Below are 20,918 nucleotides of genomic sequence, written 5' to 3'. Positions count from 1 at the left end.
CAAGACCACGATGAGGCAGATTGTAAAGTTGAAAAGGGTTCATCTTATCATGCAATCTCTAGTCTCATTGACAGCAGATGTTGTTCTCGAGCTTGGTGATACACGCTTTCAGAAACAGTTAGCACCATCAGCTGCCAAACAAGATATTTGAAAGAGTTTAAGCAATCTATTCAAGTTTAAGAATGGGAGAAAACTAACAAATTAGAATTAAGAGAAGTCGTTCTCTTCATCTCTTTTCCAAAGACCCAGTATTCATTTCTGCCTTTTCTCCCAGATCCATTCTCCCACATTTAGCCAGATGGTGGTGAATTTGTGGAACTTGTTACCACAGGCAGCTGTGGAGACCGGGTCTTTGGGTGTATTTAAGGCAGAGCTTGATAGGTTCCTGATTGGACATAGCATGAAAGGTTATGGGGAGAAGGCCAGGGAGTGGGGCTGAGGAGAGGAAAAAGGATCAGCCATTATTGAATGGTGGAGCAGACTCGATGGGCCAAATGGCCCATTTCTGCTCCTATGTCTTATGGTCTTATATTATTCAGGTTGGTACCAAGCCTATCCAATATTTTACTCTACCCTTACACTTAAGCACACTGGAATTTCAGATGCTTTCCAAAGATTTCAGAAATTCATTTTAACATCCAATTAGGTGCAAACACAAGAAGAAAATCAAATAAACACTTCCAATGTTTAATAATTACAATTTTCTATTAGCCCCACAGGGCTTCAGAAACAAACAAGAGAAAATCTGCAGATGCTGGAAATCCAAGCAAGACTTAGTCCTGATGAAGGGTTCCGGCCTGAAATGTCGACTGTACTCTTTTTTCATAAATGCTGCCTGGCCTGCTGAGTTCCTACAGCATTGTGTGTGTGTGTTGCTAGGGCTTCATAAATATTAGTTGTACTAATACTTTCTTAGTGTTTATCAGTCAGCTTACCAGGTCCTTCAACTCAAGTAGTCCAGGCCAACGAAGATGCTCCATTCAAGCTCATCTCATTTGCCAGTGTTTGTCCTTTGACCTTCTAATCCAATTGACGTGCATGCCCAACTGTCTTTTAAAAGTTGTCTTAGCTGCCTAAACCAATCCTGTGACAGCTCATTCCACATACAGCTGTTGTGTAAAAGGTTGCCCCTCAGTTTGCTATTAAATCTTCCTCTCACCTTGAACGTATGTCTTCTAATTCTTGATTTCCCAACAGTAGAAAAAGACTGCTCACCCCAGTTCCCCCTCATGATTGTATACACTTCAGTACAATTATTTTTCAGTCTTCACTACTCAAAGGACTAAAGACCTATCCTGTCCAACCTCTCCCTGTAACTCAGTTCCTCAGGTGCTCGCAGCATCCTTGTAAATCTATTTTGTATTGTTTCCAGTTCAGTAATATCTTTCCTATAGCAGGGAACACAATACACTAAGTGCAGCCTCACAAATGACCTGTACAATTGCACCATGACCTCCCAACTTTTATGATCAATGCCCTAACTACCTGTGCAACACTGTCTACCTGTGACCACTTTCAGGGAACCCAAGGTCCATCTGCTCTACAACACTTACCAGGGCCCTGCTTCTCATTGTAACAGTCCTACCTGGATTTGACTTTAAGAAAATGCAACACCTCATACTTATTTGAATTAAACTCTATTTGCCATTCCTTGACCCACCTACCCAGCTAATCAAGAATACAATGGAATTTTTGAAAACTGTTTTCATTGTCTTCTACACCCATTTCAGTTTCTGGAATGGCTTGAGAGGATTGGAAAATTACAGATGTCATACCACTCTTTAATAAGGGAGGGAAATAAAAGATAGGAAATTATAGGCCAGTTTGCCTGATGTCAGAAGTTGCCAAGATGTTAAAGTGTATTATTAAGGATGAGGTTTTGTGGTACTTCGAAGCACATGACAAAACAGGCCTAAGTCAGCATAGTTTCCTTAAGGGGAAATCTTGCTTAATCTATTGGAATTCTTTGAAGAAATAACAGGCAGGATAAACAGAGTCAGTGGATATTGTTTACTTAGATTTTCAAAAGGCCTTTGACAAGGTAGCACACAAGACTGCTAAACAAGAATCGATTGTTATTACAGAAAAGATAATACAGGTTGAGAACCCTTTATCTAAAATGCTTGGGGCTGGAAGTGTTTCGGATTTTGGTTTATATGAGATAGTTTGGGATTGCCATCATTTCCGACTAAATTCACCCAGTCATTGTCCCACAGTAAAAATTATGACATACCATTAATATAATGAGAATATAATGTGTGCAAAGTAACAAAAGAAGCATTGGGAAAAATACCTAAATTAGCTGTTGAATAACAACAACAGCAGGCTTTTATTCTCCACCTATGACGCATGTTGTGATTAAAAAGTTACAGTACACCATATTTGTATTTCATTTTTATTTAGGTTTCTTTAGATGTAAAAATAATCAGCATTGTAGACTTGTTCTGGTGTTAAGATTTTCATCAGCGACAATCTTCACAAGCTCAATAAATTTCTCTGCAGCTTTGTGATCAGCAGCTTTTTCTTCAAAATGTTTTAAATTTTTAAAAATTGAATGCCATGTCTTTTTTAAAATTTCTGCAACCAGCCTGTTGAATATTCAAATTACCTGCAATTTTCAGTTAGTCATGATAGATTTTTGTTTAATGATCAGCGTACTGTTAAGCAGCACATTAACTCTGACGACAATGAATCCATTCTTTCAACACATGACTGAGATCTTAATTTTTCACTTTATTCAGTTTTCCCATTTTCCATCGACTCCTGTTCATTATGTATGTGAGGTCACCTGTCTACGGTGTGCAAAAACCTGCATGTCATCTGGTAACCTTCCCAGTGGTTTGTGGAATTTTCTATTTGTGATGTCACGCCATTGTTCAAAATAAATTTGGATTTCAGAGGTTATTGGATTTTGAAAATTAAGTTAAGAGGTACTCAAACCGTAGCATGGACAGACTGGCTGACTGACTGGCAGGAGGCAAACAGTGGTAATAAAGGGGCCTTTCCTAGTTGGGTACCAGTGACTAGTGATATTCTGCAGGGGTCGATGTGATTTGAAAAGAAGCAGGATGAATATGTTAATAATCTGGATGATGGAATTGATGGGTTTGTAGCCAAATTTGCAGACAATACAAAGAAAGGTGGAGGAGCAGGTAGTGTTGGAAGAAGCAGGAAGTCTACACATTACAATGGGAATACAGTATAACGAAGTGCAGGGTCACACACTGAGACAAAAAAATTAAAGGCACAAACTATTTTCTATTCTAAATGGGGAGCAAATTCAGAAATCAGGTGCAAAGGGACTTGGGAGTCCTAGTGCAGGATTCCCTAAAGGTTAACTTTGCTGGTTGAATGGGTAAATAAGGAAGGCAAATGGAATTTAAGCATTCATTTTGAGAGTACTAGAATATAAAAAGGATGTAATGCTGAGGCTATATAGATAGATACTTCATTGATCCCAAGGGAAATTAGTGTCACAATAGCATTATAAGTGCACAGATATACAAATAGTAGAAGAGAAGCAAGAAATAATTTTTTTTAAATTACCTCAAACAGTCTAACAGGAAGAGGTCATTACTTCCCCAGCTATAGGTTGACTCATTGTAAAGCCTAATGGCCGAGGACAAGAATGACCTCATAGAGCGCTCTTTAGAGTAGCGCAGTTGTCTTAGTCTATTACTAAAAGTGCTTCTCTGTTCAGCCAAGGTGACACACAAAGGGTGAGAAACATTATCCAGAATTGCCAGGATTTTCTATAGGGTCCTTTGTTCTACCACAGCCTCCAGTGTGTCCAGTTTGACTCGGATAACAGAGCCAGCCTTTCTAATCAGTTTATTGAGCCTGCTGGCATCACCCATGTTGATGCCATTGCCCCAGCACACCACTACATAGTAGATTGCACTGGTGACGACAGACTGGTAGAACATGTGAACAAGAACCCTACATACTCCAAAGGACCTCATTCTCCTTAGGAAGTAAAGATGACTCTGACCCTTCTTGTTGCTGTTCCACTCAAGTCTGGACCAACAAAGCATTTGTCAGACCACAATGACAGTACTGTGAGCACTTTCTGCTGTCTTGTCTAAGAAATGTTGTGCTGGCATTGGACAGGGTCAAGAGTACTTTTATGAGAAGGATGCTGGGAATGCAAGGGTTAATGTACAAGGAGTTTAATTGCTCTGGGCCCATACTCACTACAGTTTAGAAGAATAAGGATCTCATTGAAACCTTTTGAATATTGAAAGGCCTAGGTAGAGACGGCATCAGAGAGGAGGTTTCTAATAGTGGACAGTCTCGGACAAAAAGGCACAGGCTCAGAGTACAAGAATGCCTCTTTGGATAGATATGAGGAGTAATTTCTTGGTCAGAGGGTGGTGAATCGGTGGAATTCAATGCCACAGACAGCTGTGGAGGCCAAGTAATTGGGTGTATTTATAGAGGACATTGATAGGTCTGTGAACAAATGGCAGAGCAGACTTATTGGGATTAATGGCCTAATTTTGCTCCTATGTGTTACGGTTTTCAATAAAGGGACCTCTGCTGCCCTCTAGTCTAATGGCACCTCACCCATGCTTAACAATGACGTAGCTATCTCAGCCAGGATTATCACAATTTGGTCTCTAGCCTCCCACAATATTCTTGGATATGCCCTGGAGATTTGACTATTTCACATGTTTTCAGACATTCAGCACCCCCTGTTATAATGTGGAATAGCCCCAAGATCTTCCCATTTACTTTCCTCATTAGACAATAAACAACAGGTGCAAGAGTAGGCCATTCGGCCCTTCGAGCCAGCATTCTGAACTCTGAATGTCTTTCTCCACAATAAAAAAAACAACGAACTGTCAGAATTAGTTGACATTTACAAAAGTATTGGCAGAAAATTAAAGAGATGATGGATTTATGAACGGAAATACAGTGGTGCTAGAAAGTTTGTGAACCGTGTAGAATTTTCTCTATTTCTGCATAAATACCACCTAAAATGTGATCGGATCTTGACATGTCTGAAAACTAGATAAGGAGAACCAAATTAAATAACACAAAAAACTTCATACTTATTCACTTATTGAGAAAAATGATCCAATATTATATGTACTTGTTGGAAAAAGTATGTGAACCTCTGAGTAAAGACTTCTTCAAAAGCTATTTGGAGTCAGGTGTTCTAATCAATGAGATGAGATTAGAGGTGTGTGTTGTACAGGTGCCCTGCCCTATAAAAAAGTCACACAAAGTCAGATTACTGACAGAGCCTGCTCTTCTCAAGGAAGATCTGTTTATATGCACCATGCCTTGATCAAAACAACTTTCAAAGGACCTAAGAAGCAGAATTGTAGAGATGTATGAAGCTGGAAAAGGCTATAAACATATTTCTAAAGACCTGAGTGTTAATCAGTCCACAGTACAAGACATTGTCTACAAAAGGAGGAAATACAGTACTATTGCTACTCTCCCTAGAGTGGGCATCCTGCAAAGATCACACCAAAAGCATGTAACACCCTGGGAAAGGTTTCACTGCTAATGAACATGCCACTGTAACTGGGTGGCATGTTCACACAGACGTTAGCAAAAGACTGTTACAAGCCAGCAACATGGGTTCAATTCCCACTGTAAAGAGTTTATATGTACTCCCGGTGACTGCATGGGTTTCTTCCGTGTGCTCCAATTTCCTCCTGCATTCCAAAAATATACAGTTTAGTAATTCATTGGTCACATGGGTGTAATTAGGCAGCTTGGGCTTGTGGGAAGGGTGGTATCTCAGAACAAAACTGTGATAAGCCTGGTTGAATTCCTCAATCCTCTCTGAATCTATACATTCAAAAGGTATCACATAATAAAATATAGACAAAATGAAAACACAGTTAAGGGACAAAGATAACATGAACAACAAAAATACCTTGTATAAAGAAAGACCTTGACAAATTGTATTTTTCTCTCCCATACTGGAGGGAAGTATATACTGCTACTCCCACTGGAAAGATGTTGGGACCAATATCTGATGATTGGTTAAGGGAGATCATTTTAAAAGTATGTAAGTGAACATAAAACTTGAAAAGTAAAGAGCAAGGAAAATGAGTAGATTTTGATATACAATGACAGAATAGTTAAAGTAGCTACAAATGACAGATGAAATTCAAATGGCGATAAATACAGTTTTTTTATGTTGGTAGGGATAATGCGTGATTAACACTGAACATGTATATACATGAAAATCTTCAAAGGGGTTGAAAATAAGTTTTTTCCAGACACATGGAATCATTGTCCTTACAAATTCAGATAAAAGGACAAAAAGAAGTCATGATAAATATAAAGTATTTAAAGGGGTATTTAAAGCAAGTTATTAAAATCTGGAATGCACTGACCAAAAGGATTGAAGGAGACAGCACCAACAATACTTCCACAGAAAACTGGATAAATGCCCAAGAGAAAATATTTATTTGGCCATGAGGGAAACAATGGGTATTTAACTAAAAGTAAAACTCTACTAAATTGTTAGCGCAGATACAATATGCCAAGTGGCCATTTACACCACAATTCTAACAATGAATAAGGAGAACATGGAGAGAGGAGGCAAATTTTAAGTACAGCAGCCAAATGCTTTTAGCAAAGAAAAGCTGCCATCAATTTTCTTCCTCTGTAACAATCAGAAGTCATCACTTATCTTTAAGGAGTTCTAATAGAGACAGCTAATCACACTAATTATATACTCTACAAGTAATGCCATTAGTGTCACATGTATAATCTACATTATGATGGCCTAATAGCTATACTAAAATTAGTGGTTGAATCTGCACTTACAATTTCAACACCACTGAGCATATAACAAAAATATTCCAGCATCCAGCAATATTTAGGGGGAATGAAAACAGTTTTTTTTCCCCTCCAGTTTCAACAAATGATCTAAAACATTTCTCTCGATGGTGATTACAGCATTAAAATAGCAATGAGTCCACAAGGTAACTGCATAGCATATGTTCAGCAAAACTCCAATAACTAACACACTCGAGAAGTTGATCGTACTTATCAAGCAGATTTCTACAGCTATTGCATGTTATTCCAAATAATACTCTGAAAAGATTTTGATTCCATTAAAAAAAATATCTTCCACATTAAAATTTCCAGCAAATTCATTACATTCAAGGAAGAGTGAGAAGCAGGAATATGTCTGTCAAAGCAAGCCTGGGAAGCGGGGACCGAGAAAGCTTAAAAGGAGAGTAGAAATCAGCACCCAAAGAGCAAGATCCTGACCCATTAGATTTTCCAAAACAAATGGACAGTGGATCACCAGAGTTTTACTGCAGCTTTGTAGGTCATCTCCTAGCAAGAGAAATTCTTCTAGGTGGCAACGGAGCACACAAAAACACAACAGGACAGTGATTGTCAGTGTAGGTGTAAGGTGTGGAGTATAAGCATAAAGTGGTGGAGATGGGTGCTGAGAGGCTGTGGAGAGGAGTTACTGATATGGGCGAATGGTTAGGAATCGGAATCAGATCATCAGAAACAGTTTTTGACCCTCCACACTTCTTTGTACATAGGTGGAAATCGTGAATTTGATAGTGCTTACATAGTAAAAAAAAGCGTTAAGTATTTCATGGAAAATTTTTCATTTTCAAGGATTGTGTTTGTTAGTGACATCAGTAGTAGAAACTGTTTATAACGGTACAGGTTTCCCCCGCCATCCGAAGGTAGAGCGTTCCTATGAAATAGTTCGTAAGCCGAAATGTCCTAAAGCGAAGAAGCAATTACCATTTATTTATATGGGAAAATTTTGTGAGCGTTCGCAGACCCAAAACTGACCTACCAAATCATGTCAAATAACACATAAAACCTAAAATAACAGTAACATATAGTAAAAGCAGGAATGATATGATAAATACACAGCCTATATAAAGTAGAAATACTTTTCCACAATCATTACTGAACTGTTCTCCGTAGCGAAAATCTCATGTAAGCGCCGTCGGCAAAAACACGGTGTAAGCACTCTCCAGCAACCTTTAAGCTATGAAGCTGCCAAATCATACCAAATAACATGTAAAAATAAACAGCCTATATAAAGTAGAAATAAAGTATGTACAGTGTAGTATCACTTAACGGAATCAGGAAGACAGCACCGAGCACACAGATGATGGTGTGTTAGACTGAGTCATCACAGGTTGGGTGGTGCAGTGGCCCCCACCCTCCAGGCCGCTGACCGATACATTGCCGTGAGGCACGCAGTGGTACAGCGGTAGCCAGGAGGCACACAGCACACCTTCAAGAAAAAAGCCAAAACAAACATGCTAATTAATTAGGTGCCGCCTGGCACATAATTGTCGGCCCAGATCAGTACCAATTTCGGATTGCGTCATCTCTGATCTGGGCCGACAATTACGTGTCAGCGGCACCTAATTAATTAGCATGTTTATTTTGGCTTTTTTCTTAAAGATGTGCTGTGTGCCTCCCGGCTACCGTTGAATTCTCCACGAATCGGTATCTGTCCGTAGCCTGGGGGTTGGGGTGGTGGGACACTGGGGTGTCATCTCATCACCGTCTATTTCCATTAGAGCAGGCAGCTCATCTTCTCCTATGACTGCTCGCCTCAATGTCAAAGGTCGAGGTTCGTCATCTGCTGTGGCTGATGTGGAAGGCTTGCTTGACCGCTGAGCGTCGCGCATTTTTGTGTCACACAGTTCTTTGTAAGGACTCAAACCATCCTGCAAATATGCCCTAAACCGACGTACCCTTTCAAAATTAAAGTCGTACTTTATCATTACTCATTCGGTTTCGATTGTTATCCTTTTTTCTTCCAATTGCATCAGCTCTTCATCTGTCAGTTCTTGGTCATGGGATGCCAAAACCTCTTCAACATCATGTTCATCAGCTTCCACAAGCCAAACTCACTTTGTCCTTGCTTTGTTCACCACGATCGAAATGCTTAATTATGTCTAGTTTTACGCTAAGTGTAAAACCCTTACGAGCTCTTTCAGGCTTTTCCGATACCATAGAACTCATCTTGCAAACGGCTGCTCGCAGGCTCGTGTTTAAGCAATGCCGTTCCGAATCCGGGGAGAACGGCTGCTCAGGGCGCATGCTGCCTTTTATCGCGCGCTGATTTTTAACAGTGAAAACACCTTCTGAAAGCGAAAACAGGGTACTAATGTAGGTCTTTCGTAACAGTGAGGTTTCAGAAAGCGAACGTTCGAAAAGCGGGGGACACCTGTACTCCCATTTTAAATATTAATCATATAATAAGTTCTCAGTGAACATTTATATGCACCTAAGTTTTTCTTCTGCTTACTGGTCCCACGATGTGAAAAATTGTAATGGCAATATTTGTCCTAAGCTGTGACATTTCAATGAAATTCTTAATTTCCCCATCAGATGGCACTGTGATCATTGAATTGAGTTTGAAGTCCACTTACTTAGCTGCTATTGAAACATAACAGGACCTTCAAACACAAATCAAACTCAGAAACAGTTCCAAAGCAAAAATAAAAGGCAATGTCTGCGATGATACACACAAACCAACAAACTATTGCCACAAATTATGCAATGTGAACTGTGAACCTCAGCAGTTCAGAAAATAAATCAGTAAAGAATTCTCTGATCTTGCTTCAAATTCAAAAGCAGGCCATTAGTAAGTGCATTCTAGAGTGAATAAACCTTTAATATGTTCTAGAACACTTTTGATCGCAACTCCCATGAAGTATCTAATTGCAGGACTATTAAGCAGAAGAAAAACTTACTCAGGTGCATTTAAAAGTTCACAGAAAACTTATTACATGATTATTATAATAGGGGTACGATTATTAACAGTTCCCACTAATGAGGTCACCATTAATGAACAAAATTCTTTAAAATGAAATTTTTTTTACATGAAATACTTAATAACAATTTATATCTTAAAATATGTCAACTATTCTATTATTAAATTCTTAATATTTTTATTGGCATCATTTAAAAATATTGAATTTAATTTTATCATCTCCTTCAACATTTAGAATGAATATTTGCACATTCTAAAAATGTCTAATTTATACTAGCTCATGGATAGAATTTTTTAATTAGGCATTGGTCATCATTCCTTCATTCGGAAATTCTTGCTGCTAAATTACAAAAACAAAACAGGAAAAAATAAAAAATGAAGGTAAATGAGGCAACGATAGTACACAAGAGATGCTACCAAAAAAATATAATCAGGATAGGAAAAAACATGCTATCTCAGTAAAAAAACAAGGGATGTTTTTACAGACAACTAAAATCAATTTGAATATGTCACGAAAGCACTCAAAAATCATTCTAGGGTGGGGGAAACATGACAGGCTGGGGGGAGAACAGGAGAAGAGCACATCAGCAAATACAGCAAAAACAACATATTTCACGACATTTGCCAGTGATATTAAACCCTGATCCTGAGCACTTCGTAAGGCCAAATTGCCCAACAGAACAGCTTTAACTGCAGGTTAAACTGCATTTAACAGTTAAACACAATTAAAAACATTTGAGTTAATGAACATAGACACATTTAAAAACATTTTAAAATGTTTAATTCAATTATATCAAGGGACCCGCCCTCATCCCAAAAGCTATTCACTAATTTATTTTAATGGATTTAACCTGGCACAGACCAGTGGGCGTAAATCCATGCAAATTGGCTCCATTATGGTCTTATGGTGCAGGTGAAACCCACAAGGCCATTCATGCAACATTGGTGTTCAAGTGCTACCTGTGCATCAGCCTGTCAGGGAGATGTGTTTAGTTATTTCCAGCAATGCAAACCAAACCAGAACAGAGGAAAAATAAAAATATTGTACATCAATTATGGGAATTTAAGTTAGCTCCAAGTAGAGGACTACTTGGTTACACATCGTTTCTTCGAAGTTCAATCAAATCTCTGGAATTTCCTATCAGATATTATTGTTGCAGAACCAAAACCATACAACCAACATAGCTTGAGGAAAGAAAACATAAAGTTCAGCTGTTAACATTCCCCTCATCCAAAGAACAACTTTTTTAAAAAGCAGTGAAGAAAAACAGCAGCAGCGTAGTGGCTACAATGAATTCATCAGCTGAAGATTTCTGAACTGTGAGATCCAACAATCTTCACATAACGATTTAATTAGATTTTGGAAAATATTAAATATGAGAAAAGGTTTAATAATTCATTGCCACACTGCTTATCTACTATTTCATAATACTGTAGATTGTACTTTCACCTTGAATTGTACAGTCCAGAAGTACTGTGCCCTACCAACTATTGCTTGTTACATACACCTGTTAGGGTGCATTTTCCAGTTACCTTATAAGGTAACCGTAGCCTTCAGCCAGCAGCAGGTATCATTAGGTGGTTCCCAACCTTCACAGAGTATTTCGACCCTTAACCATGACACTCTCCAGTTGGTGGACCGGCAGTGGTGGCCAAATCACTGCCCATCTGCTCCTGGCTTCCAGCTCCCCTGCTCTCGCCTACTCCAAATCCAACAAAAGGCTCGTTCTGCCTCTTCCACCATCCTACCAGTTGCTTGTTTTTTGCTCCTTTCGCCCAGGCCCAGATCTGACAACAACCACCATGCTGATTTGGCTGGGAAACCTCTGCAGCTGATCTCCACAAGGAACAACCATTCCTGCCATCCCTTGTCTTTACACACCTGCACTAAGGGCTAGTACTTCAAGGCCTTTCTCTTGTGGGCCTCTTCCCATCCCTCCTCCCATGGGACCTTCTGTTTAGTTGAGTACAAAGTATTTGGGAAAAAAATGTAAGATGTTTCACAACTGGCACAAAACCAAACTGGTATAACTTTTGGTTCACAGGATTTATTGGCTAGTTAGAGAAAACAGTCTCATATCAGTCTGTATGAGTAAAAACCTCAAAATTTACCAAGTGATCCCATTCTGGCACATCAGCCCATGGCATCCTCTATTGCCACATTGAGGCCACACATAAGTTGAAGGAGCAATACCTCATAATCTGCCTGGTTAACCTGCAACCTAATGGCGTGAACACTGATTTCTCTAACCTCCAATAATTTCTCCCCCTCCTCTTTTTCCATTCCCTATTCTGGCTCTCCTCTTAACTCGTCTTCTCACCTGCCCATCACATCTCATCTATTGCCCATTTTCCTTCCCTTTCTCCTAAGGTCCACTTTCTTCTATCAAATTCCTTCATCTACTAATCACCTCCCAGCTTCTTAATTCATCCCTCCTCCCCCACACACCCACCTTCCCCCTCACCTGGCTTTACCTATCATCTACCGGATTGTACTCCTTCCCTCTCCCCACCTTCTTATACCCCTTTCCTTTCCAATACTGATGAAGGATCTTGGCCTAAAACACTGTTTACTCCTTTTCAAAGATGCTGCCAAACCTGCTGAGTTCTTCCAGCACTCTGCGTGTTTTCCTCATGATTTCCAGCATTTGAAGAATCCCTTATTGTTACCAAGTTTTTTAGGGATATTTAAAATAAATAAAAATCACTGTAGATCCTAGACTACAGTAAAATTACAAATAAGGTAAAATATATCAAATTCTTCATAGAAAAGCATAGCACAAACTAAAAAAATTAGCAGAAACTTTTTAAATATTATGTTGCCTTATCGCTCAATGGCCAATAGCAGCAGGCCACTGAGGTTCACCAAAATATTAAAATTAACTTTTCCCCAAAAAAGGCATAAGTAAATTAATTCCTAATATTAAACTCACCGATTAATGGGTTTTTTCGAACATCCAAAACAATTAACGTCGTACTAGACTGTAAGCTATTGAGCAAAGCTTTGGCTCCTTCATTGGAAATGCCACACTGCTGTAAATCAAGTGCTGTAATTAAAATAAAACACACCAATATATGAATTTCATGTCAGATGTGAAGTGCTCATTAATTCCACCAAAGGTAATCTTTGTGTAGTATATACAGCAAATGCTCCAGGCAGGCAAGCCAAAAACTTCTTATTGCCCAACCAGGTCAGTTTCCACCCTTGAACCACATTATAATAGTGATTATATTTCAAAAAAATAACTTATAGACGGAGGTATTTAAGAATATCTTGAGATTATAAAATGCACAACAGATAAACATTCTTTTCTTTTTTGATCCTCCATTCCCTTCCTTTCAACACAATTATTTTCATGCTTTACCATTTGTGGCTCCTTAAGGTTCTCAAAGCCAGGGAAAGTAGTGGGGATAAGCTCCCACTACCTATTAAATGCTCTCAATGGCATTTGTCTCAAATAGCCTCTGACAACCAGGTCCAGCTTCTGGCCTTGACGTGCGGCTTAGCTACTAAGCCTGGCAATACCGTTACTGACAGAAGGGGCAAAGGCAGGTTACTGGCACTTTAAATCCAATCGCTTTGTACATATGAGGCTCATCAGCCATGGTTGGCAGCTCATCTATCTCAAACCTCTGTGCCTTGCGGCTATACCGACTCATGGGGAAGGCTTCAGGAAAAAATCTTTAGGAAAAATCTGCAGCTGGAATCCCTAAGGCAGTGTGACATTGAGTTTGACACTGACTGACAACTCCTACAACACCAATGGTTTCAATCTGTATTGGTCTCTGCCATTCCTCAGCTGTGTGGAGAAGGAGAGCGTACTGTGTGGGCAACAGCTTGCTCTCCGAATCAACTCTGACCAACGGAGGGCCTCTCCCCATTCGTGCTTCTGTGCGGGCTTGCTCAATTAATCCATATGAATTAATAAAAAACAACTTGGGAGTCCTAGTGCACATTTCCCTAAAGGTTAGCTTGCAGGTTGAGTTGGTAGTAAGGAAGGCAAATGCAATGTTCGCGTTCATTTCCAGAGGACTAGAATATAAAAGGATGATTTATAAAGTGTTGGTCAGACCACATGTAGAGTATTGTGAGCAGTTCTGGGTCTACAAAAGGACATACTGGTATTTGATTGGGTCCAGGGGAGGTTTATAAGAATGATCCTGGAATGAAAGGGATGACATTTAAGAACCATTTGATGGTTCTGCACTTATATGTGATATGCGAAAAGAAAAAGATTGGTTAAGACAAATGTAGGTCCCCTACAGACAGAAACAGGTGAACTGATTATGGGGAACAAGAACATGGCAGACCAATTGAATAACTACTTTGGTTCTGTCTTCACTAAGGAGGACATAAATAATCTTCCGGAAATAGTAGGGGACCAAGGGTCTAGAGAGATGGAGGAGCTGAGGGAAATGCATGTTAGTAGGGAAGTGGTGTTAGGTAAGTTGAACGGATTAAAGGCAGATAAATCCCCAGGGCCAGATGGTCTGCATCCCAGAGTGCTTAAGGAAGTAGCCCAAGAAATAGTGGATGCATTAGTGATAATTTTTCAAAGCTCTTTAGATTCTGGACTAGTTCCTGAGGATTGGAGGGTGGCTAATATAACCCCGCTTTTTAAAAAAGGAGGGAGAGAGAAACTGGGGAATTATAGGCTGGTTAGCCTAACATCGGTGGTGGGGAAAATGCTAGAGTCAGTTATCAAAGATGTGATAACAGCACATTTGGAAAGCGGTGAAATCATCGGACAAAGTCAGCATGGATTTGTGAAAGGAAAATCATGTCTGACGAATCTCATAGAATTTTTTGAGGATGTAACTAGTAGAGTGGATAGGGGAGAACCAGTGGATGTGGTATATTTGGATTTTCAAAAGGCTTTTGACAAAGTCCCACAGAGGAGATTAGTGTGCAAACTTAAAGCACACGGTATTGGGGGTTTGGTATTGATGTGGATAGAGAATTGGTTGGCAGACAGGAAGCAAAAGTGGGAATAAACGGGACCTTTTCAGAATGGCAGGCAGTGACTAGTGGGGTACCGCAAGGCTCAGTGCTGGGACCCCAGTTGTTTACAATATATATTAATGACTTAGATGAGGGAATTAAATGCAGCATCTCCAAGTTTGCGGATGACACGAAGCTGGGCGGCAGTGTTAGCTGTGAGGAGAATGCTGAGAGGATGCAGGGTGACTTGGATAGGTTAGGTGAGTGGGCAAATTCATGGCAGGTGCAATTTAATGTGGATAAATGTGAGGTTATCCACTTTGGTGGCAAAAACAGGAAAACAGATTATTATCTGAATGGTGGCCGATTAGGAAAAGGGGAGGTGCAACAAGACCTGGGTGTCATTATACACCAGTCATTGAAAGTGGGCATGCAGGTACAGCAGGTGGTAAAAAAGGCGAATGGTATGCTGGCATTCATAGCAAGCGGATTCGAGTACAGGAGCAGGGAGGTACTACTGCAGTTGTACAAGGCCTTGGTGAGACCACATCTGGAGTATTGTGTGCAGTTTTGGTCCCCTAATCTGAGGAAAGACATTCTTGCCATAGAGGGAGTACAAAGAAGGTTCACCAGATTGATTCCTGGGATGGCAGGACTTCCATATGATGAAAGACTGGATCAACTACTCTCTGGAATTTAGAAGATTGAGGGGGGATCTTATTGAAACATATAAGATCCTAAAGGGATTGGACAGGCTAGATGCAGGAAGATTGTTCCCAATGTTGGGGAAGTCCAGAACGAGGGGTCACAGTTTGAGGATAAAGGGGAAGCCTTTTAGGACCGAGATGAGGAAAAACTTCTTCACACAGAGAATGGTGAATCTGTGGAATTCTCTGCCATAGGAGACAGTTGAGGCCAGTTTATTGGCTATATTTAAGAGGGAGTTAGATATGGCCCTTGTGGCTAAAGGGGTCAGGGGGGATGGAGGGAAGGCTGGTACAGGGTTCTGAGTTGGATGATCAGCCACAATCATACTGAATGGCGGTGCAGGCTCGAAGGGCCGAATGGCCTACTCCTGCACCTATTTTCTATGTTTCTAGCTCACTGGAATTTTTTTTTGGGGGGGGAGAGAAATTCCACTGAAACCTATGGAATATTTAAAGGCCTAAATGGAGAGGTTGTGAAGAAACCATACTTCAGAATAAAAGGATGTGTCTTAGAACAGACAGTAGAAAGAATTTCTTTAGACAGAAGGTGGTGAATTTGTGGAATTCATTACGACAGACAGCTGTGGAGGCCAAGTCATTCGATATACTTATACCCAATTGTCAGAGGTCTATAGACTCTTGATTATTAAGGGCATCAAAGTTTATAGAGAGAAGGCACGAGAATGGGGTTGAGAGGGAAAATAAATCAGCCATGATCAAAAGGTATAACTGACTAGATGGGCTGAATGACCTCATTCTGCTCCTCTGCCCTATGGTCTTAATCACAACATGTGGATATTGTTGCTAGGCCATGTACGTTAATAAAAATATTTAAAACGTGGCCATGAACTGCAGATTCTCCTACAGTGGTCATGAATTAGGAAGTGCAAAATTTTAAGTAATGATGAAAAATTATAATACATATCTCAGTCCAGATGGTGTGCAACTTTGGCAAGCTGCTGCAGTGCATTTTGCACAGAACTCAATCGAGCAACACATTTCAATGCTACAAGGAACAACCATACATACTGAACAGTGTTGAGCTTCTTAACTGCTGCAGCAGCTATATTCATCAAAGCAAGGAAAAGGTTTTGCATAACACTCTGATGAACAATACTGTACAAAAGTCTTAGGCACATGTATACAGCTGGGTTGTATAGTACTTAGTAATTTTATATATTGCACTGTAGTGGTGCTGCCAAAAAAAAATAACAGATTTCAAGACACATGTGAGTAATGATAAACCTGATTCTTATATAGGTCTCTACTGTGGATTGAGAGTGGGAAGGGGGCAGGGAGAGAGGAATCATGATTGGGGAAAAGCGGAAGGGAGTGGAAAGTACCCAGAGAGACATTCTGTAATGATCAATAAACCAATTGTTTGGAATCAACTACCTTGTCTGGTATCTCAGGGTTGGGTGTGTCTGCATCTGCGCCACCCCCACTCCCCGCCTTTGGTACTCTTCCTGTCACCTTGTCCCACACCCCTCCCGGAGAACTCCGCCCCCCATTCCAAACATTCTTTGCTCCTGCCAGATTTACAAACTTGCTCTTCACCTCTCTTTGACAAATACAGTACTATGCAAAAGACTAAGGCACCCTAACTATATAAATGTGCCTAAGACTTTTGCAGAGTACTGTAATTTTATATATTGCACTGTACTGCTGTAGCAAAAAAAAATTTCATGACATATGAGTGTTGATAAACCTGAACTGATGCGGATCTATCATTGACTGAAAGTGGGAAGGGGACAGGGAATGGGGAATCATGGAAAGATTGAGTAAAAATGATTGAATTACTGTAACTAACTGCAAACCAATTTATCGAAGTAAATTCAGATGAATAAAGACCAAATTCTGCAAGCTTCTCATTAGATTTTCCAGGGATGCTATGTTTGCATTCTTCAACCAACAAGTGTTACTAAGGAACTATGCTACATCTATATGCATTTACACAACATGAAATTCTTTTTCAACTGAAGGAACTTTATATTTAAAGTTTGTCAATGTCAGCATATTATTAAACGCAACTTGCCTTTCAGCCACAGGTCATCTTTGAGGGCTTCTGCAAAAGCAGTAGCTCCTGTATCACCAATTAACGTGTTACAATTCATGGTAATACGACGCAAACCAGTCATACAATCTAGGTCAGGATGCCTGTAACGGAGACTTTCTGCCCAAACTTCACTGTGCCTTTTTGTTGCTTGATGCTGAATAAAAAGAGAAGGTCATAACTTTTCAAATATAGTGCATTCCAGTTAACTGGGACACATGAGGATCAGTACATTTTGGCCCAAATAAGTGGCTGCCACAATTAGCCAGATTTATAGAAATAGGTTAAGTATACAAAGACAAATTACTGCTTAACCAAGTAACAATTTATGTATTTAAAAGAAGCACAGAATAAATTAGAACATTACCAATACTACTACAATACCATAAAACTGTTTATTAGTCTCCAATAGTTATCAACGGAGGAATTCATCCAGCGTATGCTGCCGTGTTCTTTTGATTGACTATAAATAAACAAAATCAGTGCAAATAATGGACTGCCTTCATACAATGCTTTTGACTATAGTATCTTCCAAATCTTAATTTTCATTGTAACATTCAAGATCATTGTTGATTCCTTCAAATTCTTCATAGCTCCTAACTTGAAGGTGAGAAATAGTTTCATTTTCATTCCTAGCGCTCTCTTGACATCTCCAAGCCTGAATTCTTGAAAACGCAGAGAGCAAAATAGTTCCAATTATCTTACTTCTTATTTCTTGCCAACTATCTGACAAAAATCACTGCTTTTGAACACACAACGGGCGCTTTTTAAAAGCTGATCACTCCAAGCACGGTGTATTTTTTAATGGCCACACAAGTGCATGCAACTGACGCTAGTTAGGAACTGTTCAGCAAATGCCCACTGTCCTAATTAAGTGGCATAGTGTCTGAAATAAAAGGAGGTATCCTGGCTATTTTCTCGATTAGTTTTCTTCTTTAAGAGTTGCCTCACATAAATGGTAGCCCCAGCTAACTGATGGCCCAATTAACTGGAATCCATTGTATATATAATTTTAAATTGCAATAAATAGCTGACATGGTTGCTAAAACAAATAAAACATTTACAGTAGAGGAAAAACAAACTTGCCTTAATAACTTGGGTAATGTGTTCTGCACCACACCATGTAAGATTGCAGCCTGTGAAGTTAACTGTTTTGATTGTAACAGAATTCTTCAAAATCTTGCAAATTACTAAAAAGAAAAGTTTATCAAAACATGACTTAACCTTAAAAGCTGATACTAAAATTTTATAAAGGAAAAATATACCAAGACCCAGAATACTTACTTTCTAGCCCTTCGTCTCCTACTGGACAATAAGCTAATGAAATGTGCTGCAGAGTTTTTGTCTTGGATAAGCCCTATAAAAAAATAAATGATATATGCAATAAAATGTACTATACGCAAACTAATAAACTCACTTGCAAGATTTGAATTGAAACCCATTCACTTTTATCATAATTTCAACTAACTACACATTATGAGAAGAAAGCCAGAAATAAAGCTGGAGAACAAGAGATTGGGGGGTGGGAGGGGGCAGCACAGGACAGCAGGATCTCAATTTTAATAAAAATCAGCGAGATCAATCATTGAAAAAAATGATTTAACCACAAAATATAGCCTTCATATACAGTGGCATGAAAAGGTTTGGGCACGCCGGTCAAAGTTTCTGTTACTGTGAATAGCTAACCGAGTAAAAGATGACCTGATTTCCAAAAGGCACAGAGTGAAAGATGGGACATTTCTTTAGTATTTTAAGCAAGAAAACTTGCTTTATTTCCATCTTTTACAGTTTCAAAGTAACAAAAAAAAGGAAAAGGGTCCGAAGCAAAAGTTTGGGCACCCTGCATGGTCAGTACTTAGTAACATCCCCTTTGGCAACTATCACAGCTTGTAAATGCTTTCTGTAGTCAGCTGAGAGTCTTTCAATTCTTGTTTGGGGGATTTTTGCCCATTCTTCCTTGCAAAAGGCTTCTCGCTCTGTGAGATTCTTGGGCCGTCTTGCATGCTCTGCCCTTTTGAGGTCTATCCACAGATTTTCGATGATGTTTAGGTCGGGGAACTGTCAGGGCCATGGCAAAACCTTCAGCTTGCGCCTCTTGAGGTAGTCCATTATGGATTTTGAGATGTGTTTAGGATCCTTATCTTGTTGTAGAAGCCATCCTCTTTTCATCTTCAGCTTTTTTACAGACGATGTGATGTTTGCTTCCAGAATTTGCCGGTATTTAATTGCATTCATTCTTCCCTCTATCAGTGAAATGGTCTCCGTGCAACACATGCCCAAAGCATGATCAATCCACCCCCGTGCTTAACAGTTGGAGATTTTGCACCCTTTTTTTCTCCAAACATACCTTTGCTCATTGCGGCCAAAAAGTTCTATTTTGACTTCATCAGTCCACAGGACTTGTTTCCAAAATGCATTAGGCTTGTTCCCCACTGATCTCCCTCCTGGCACTTATCCTTGTAAGCGGAACAAGTACTACACATGCCCCTACACTTCCTCCCTTACCACCATTCAGGGCCCCAGACAGTCCTTCCAGGTGAGGCGACACTTCACCTGTGAGTCGGCTGGGGTGATATACTGCGTCCAGTGCTCCCAATGTGGCCTTCTATATATTGGCGAGACCCGACGCAGACTGGGAGACCGCTTTGCTGAACACCTACGCTCTGTTCACCAGAGAAAGCAGGATCTCCCAGTGGCCACACATTTTAATTCCACATCCCATTCCGACATGTCCATCCACGGCCTCCTCTACTGTAAAGATGAAGCCACACTCAGGTTGGAGGAACAACATCTTATATTCCGTCTGGGTAGCCTCCAACCTGATGGCATGAACATTGACTTCTCTAACTTCCGCTAGTGCCCCACCTCCCCCTAGTACCCCATCCATTATTTATTTTTATACATACATTCTTTCTCTCACTCTCCTTTTTCTCCCTCTGTCCCTCCGACTATACCCCTTGTCCATCCTCTGTTCCCCCCCCCCCCCGGTCTTTCTCCCCAGATCTCCTGTCCCATGATCCTCTCATATCCCCTTTGCCAATCACCTGTCCAACTCTTGGCTCTATCCCTCCCCCTCCTGTCTTCTCTTATCATTTTGGATCTCCCCCTCCCCCTCTCACTTTCAAATCTCTTACTCACTCTTCCTTCAGTTAGTCCTGACGAAGGGTCTCGGCCTGAAACGTCGACTGAAACTCTTCCAATAGATGCTGCCTGGCCTGCTGCGTTTACCAGCAACTTTGATGTGTGAGGCTTGTTTAGATGTTCCTTTGGAAACTCCTGACGCTGCATTTCGTGGTAAGGACACAGGAAAGGTTTTCTTCTGATGACTCTTCCATGAATGTCATATTTGTGCAGGTGTCACTGCACAGTAGAACAGTGACCACCACTCCAGAGTTTGCTAAATCTTCCTGAAGGTCTTTTGTACTCAAACGTGGGTTTTGATTTGCCTTTCTAGCAATCCTATGAGCAGTTCTC

The 20,918-nt window shown here is 40.1% G+C and overlaps 1 protein-coding gene across 1 annotated transcript in view; it reads right to left on the bottom strand.

Annotated features, from left to right (window-relative positions):
- Positions 1-20,918, bottom strand: part of cep78 (centrosomal protein 78) — a 117,912-nt gene that overhangs the window by 71,595 nt on the left and 25,399 nt on the right. The window contains exons 5-8 of the mRNA XM_063068786.1: positions 18,729-18,801; positions 18,531-18,634; positions 17,427-17,601; positions 12,676-12,789 (exon numbers count right to left, since the gene is read on the bottom strand). Coding sequence (XP_062924856.1) covers positions 12,676-12,789; positions 17,427-17,601; positions 18,531-18,634; positions 18,729-18,801 — 466 coding nt within the window. The remainder of the gene's footprint in view (positions 1-12,675; positions 12,790-17,426; positions 17,602-18,530; positions 18,635-18,728; positions 18,802-20,918) is intronic.

The sequence above is a fragment of the Mobula hypostoma genome, chromosome 16 (genome assembly GCF_963921235.1).
Source record: "Mobula hypostoma chromosome 16, sMobHyp1.1, whole genome shotgun sequence".
Lineage (NCBI taxonomy): Eukaryota > Metazoa > Chordata > Chondrichthyes > Myliobatiformes > Myliobatidae > Mobula > Mobula hypostoma.
This window is presented reverse-complemented; position numbering and strand designations above follow the sequence as displayed.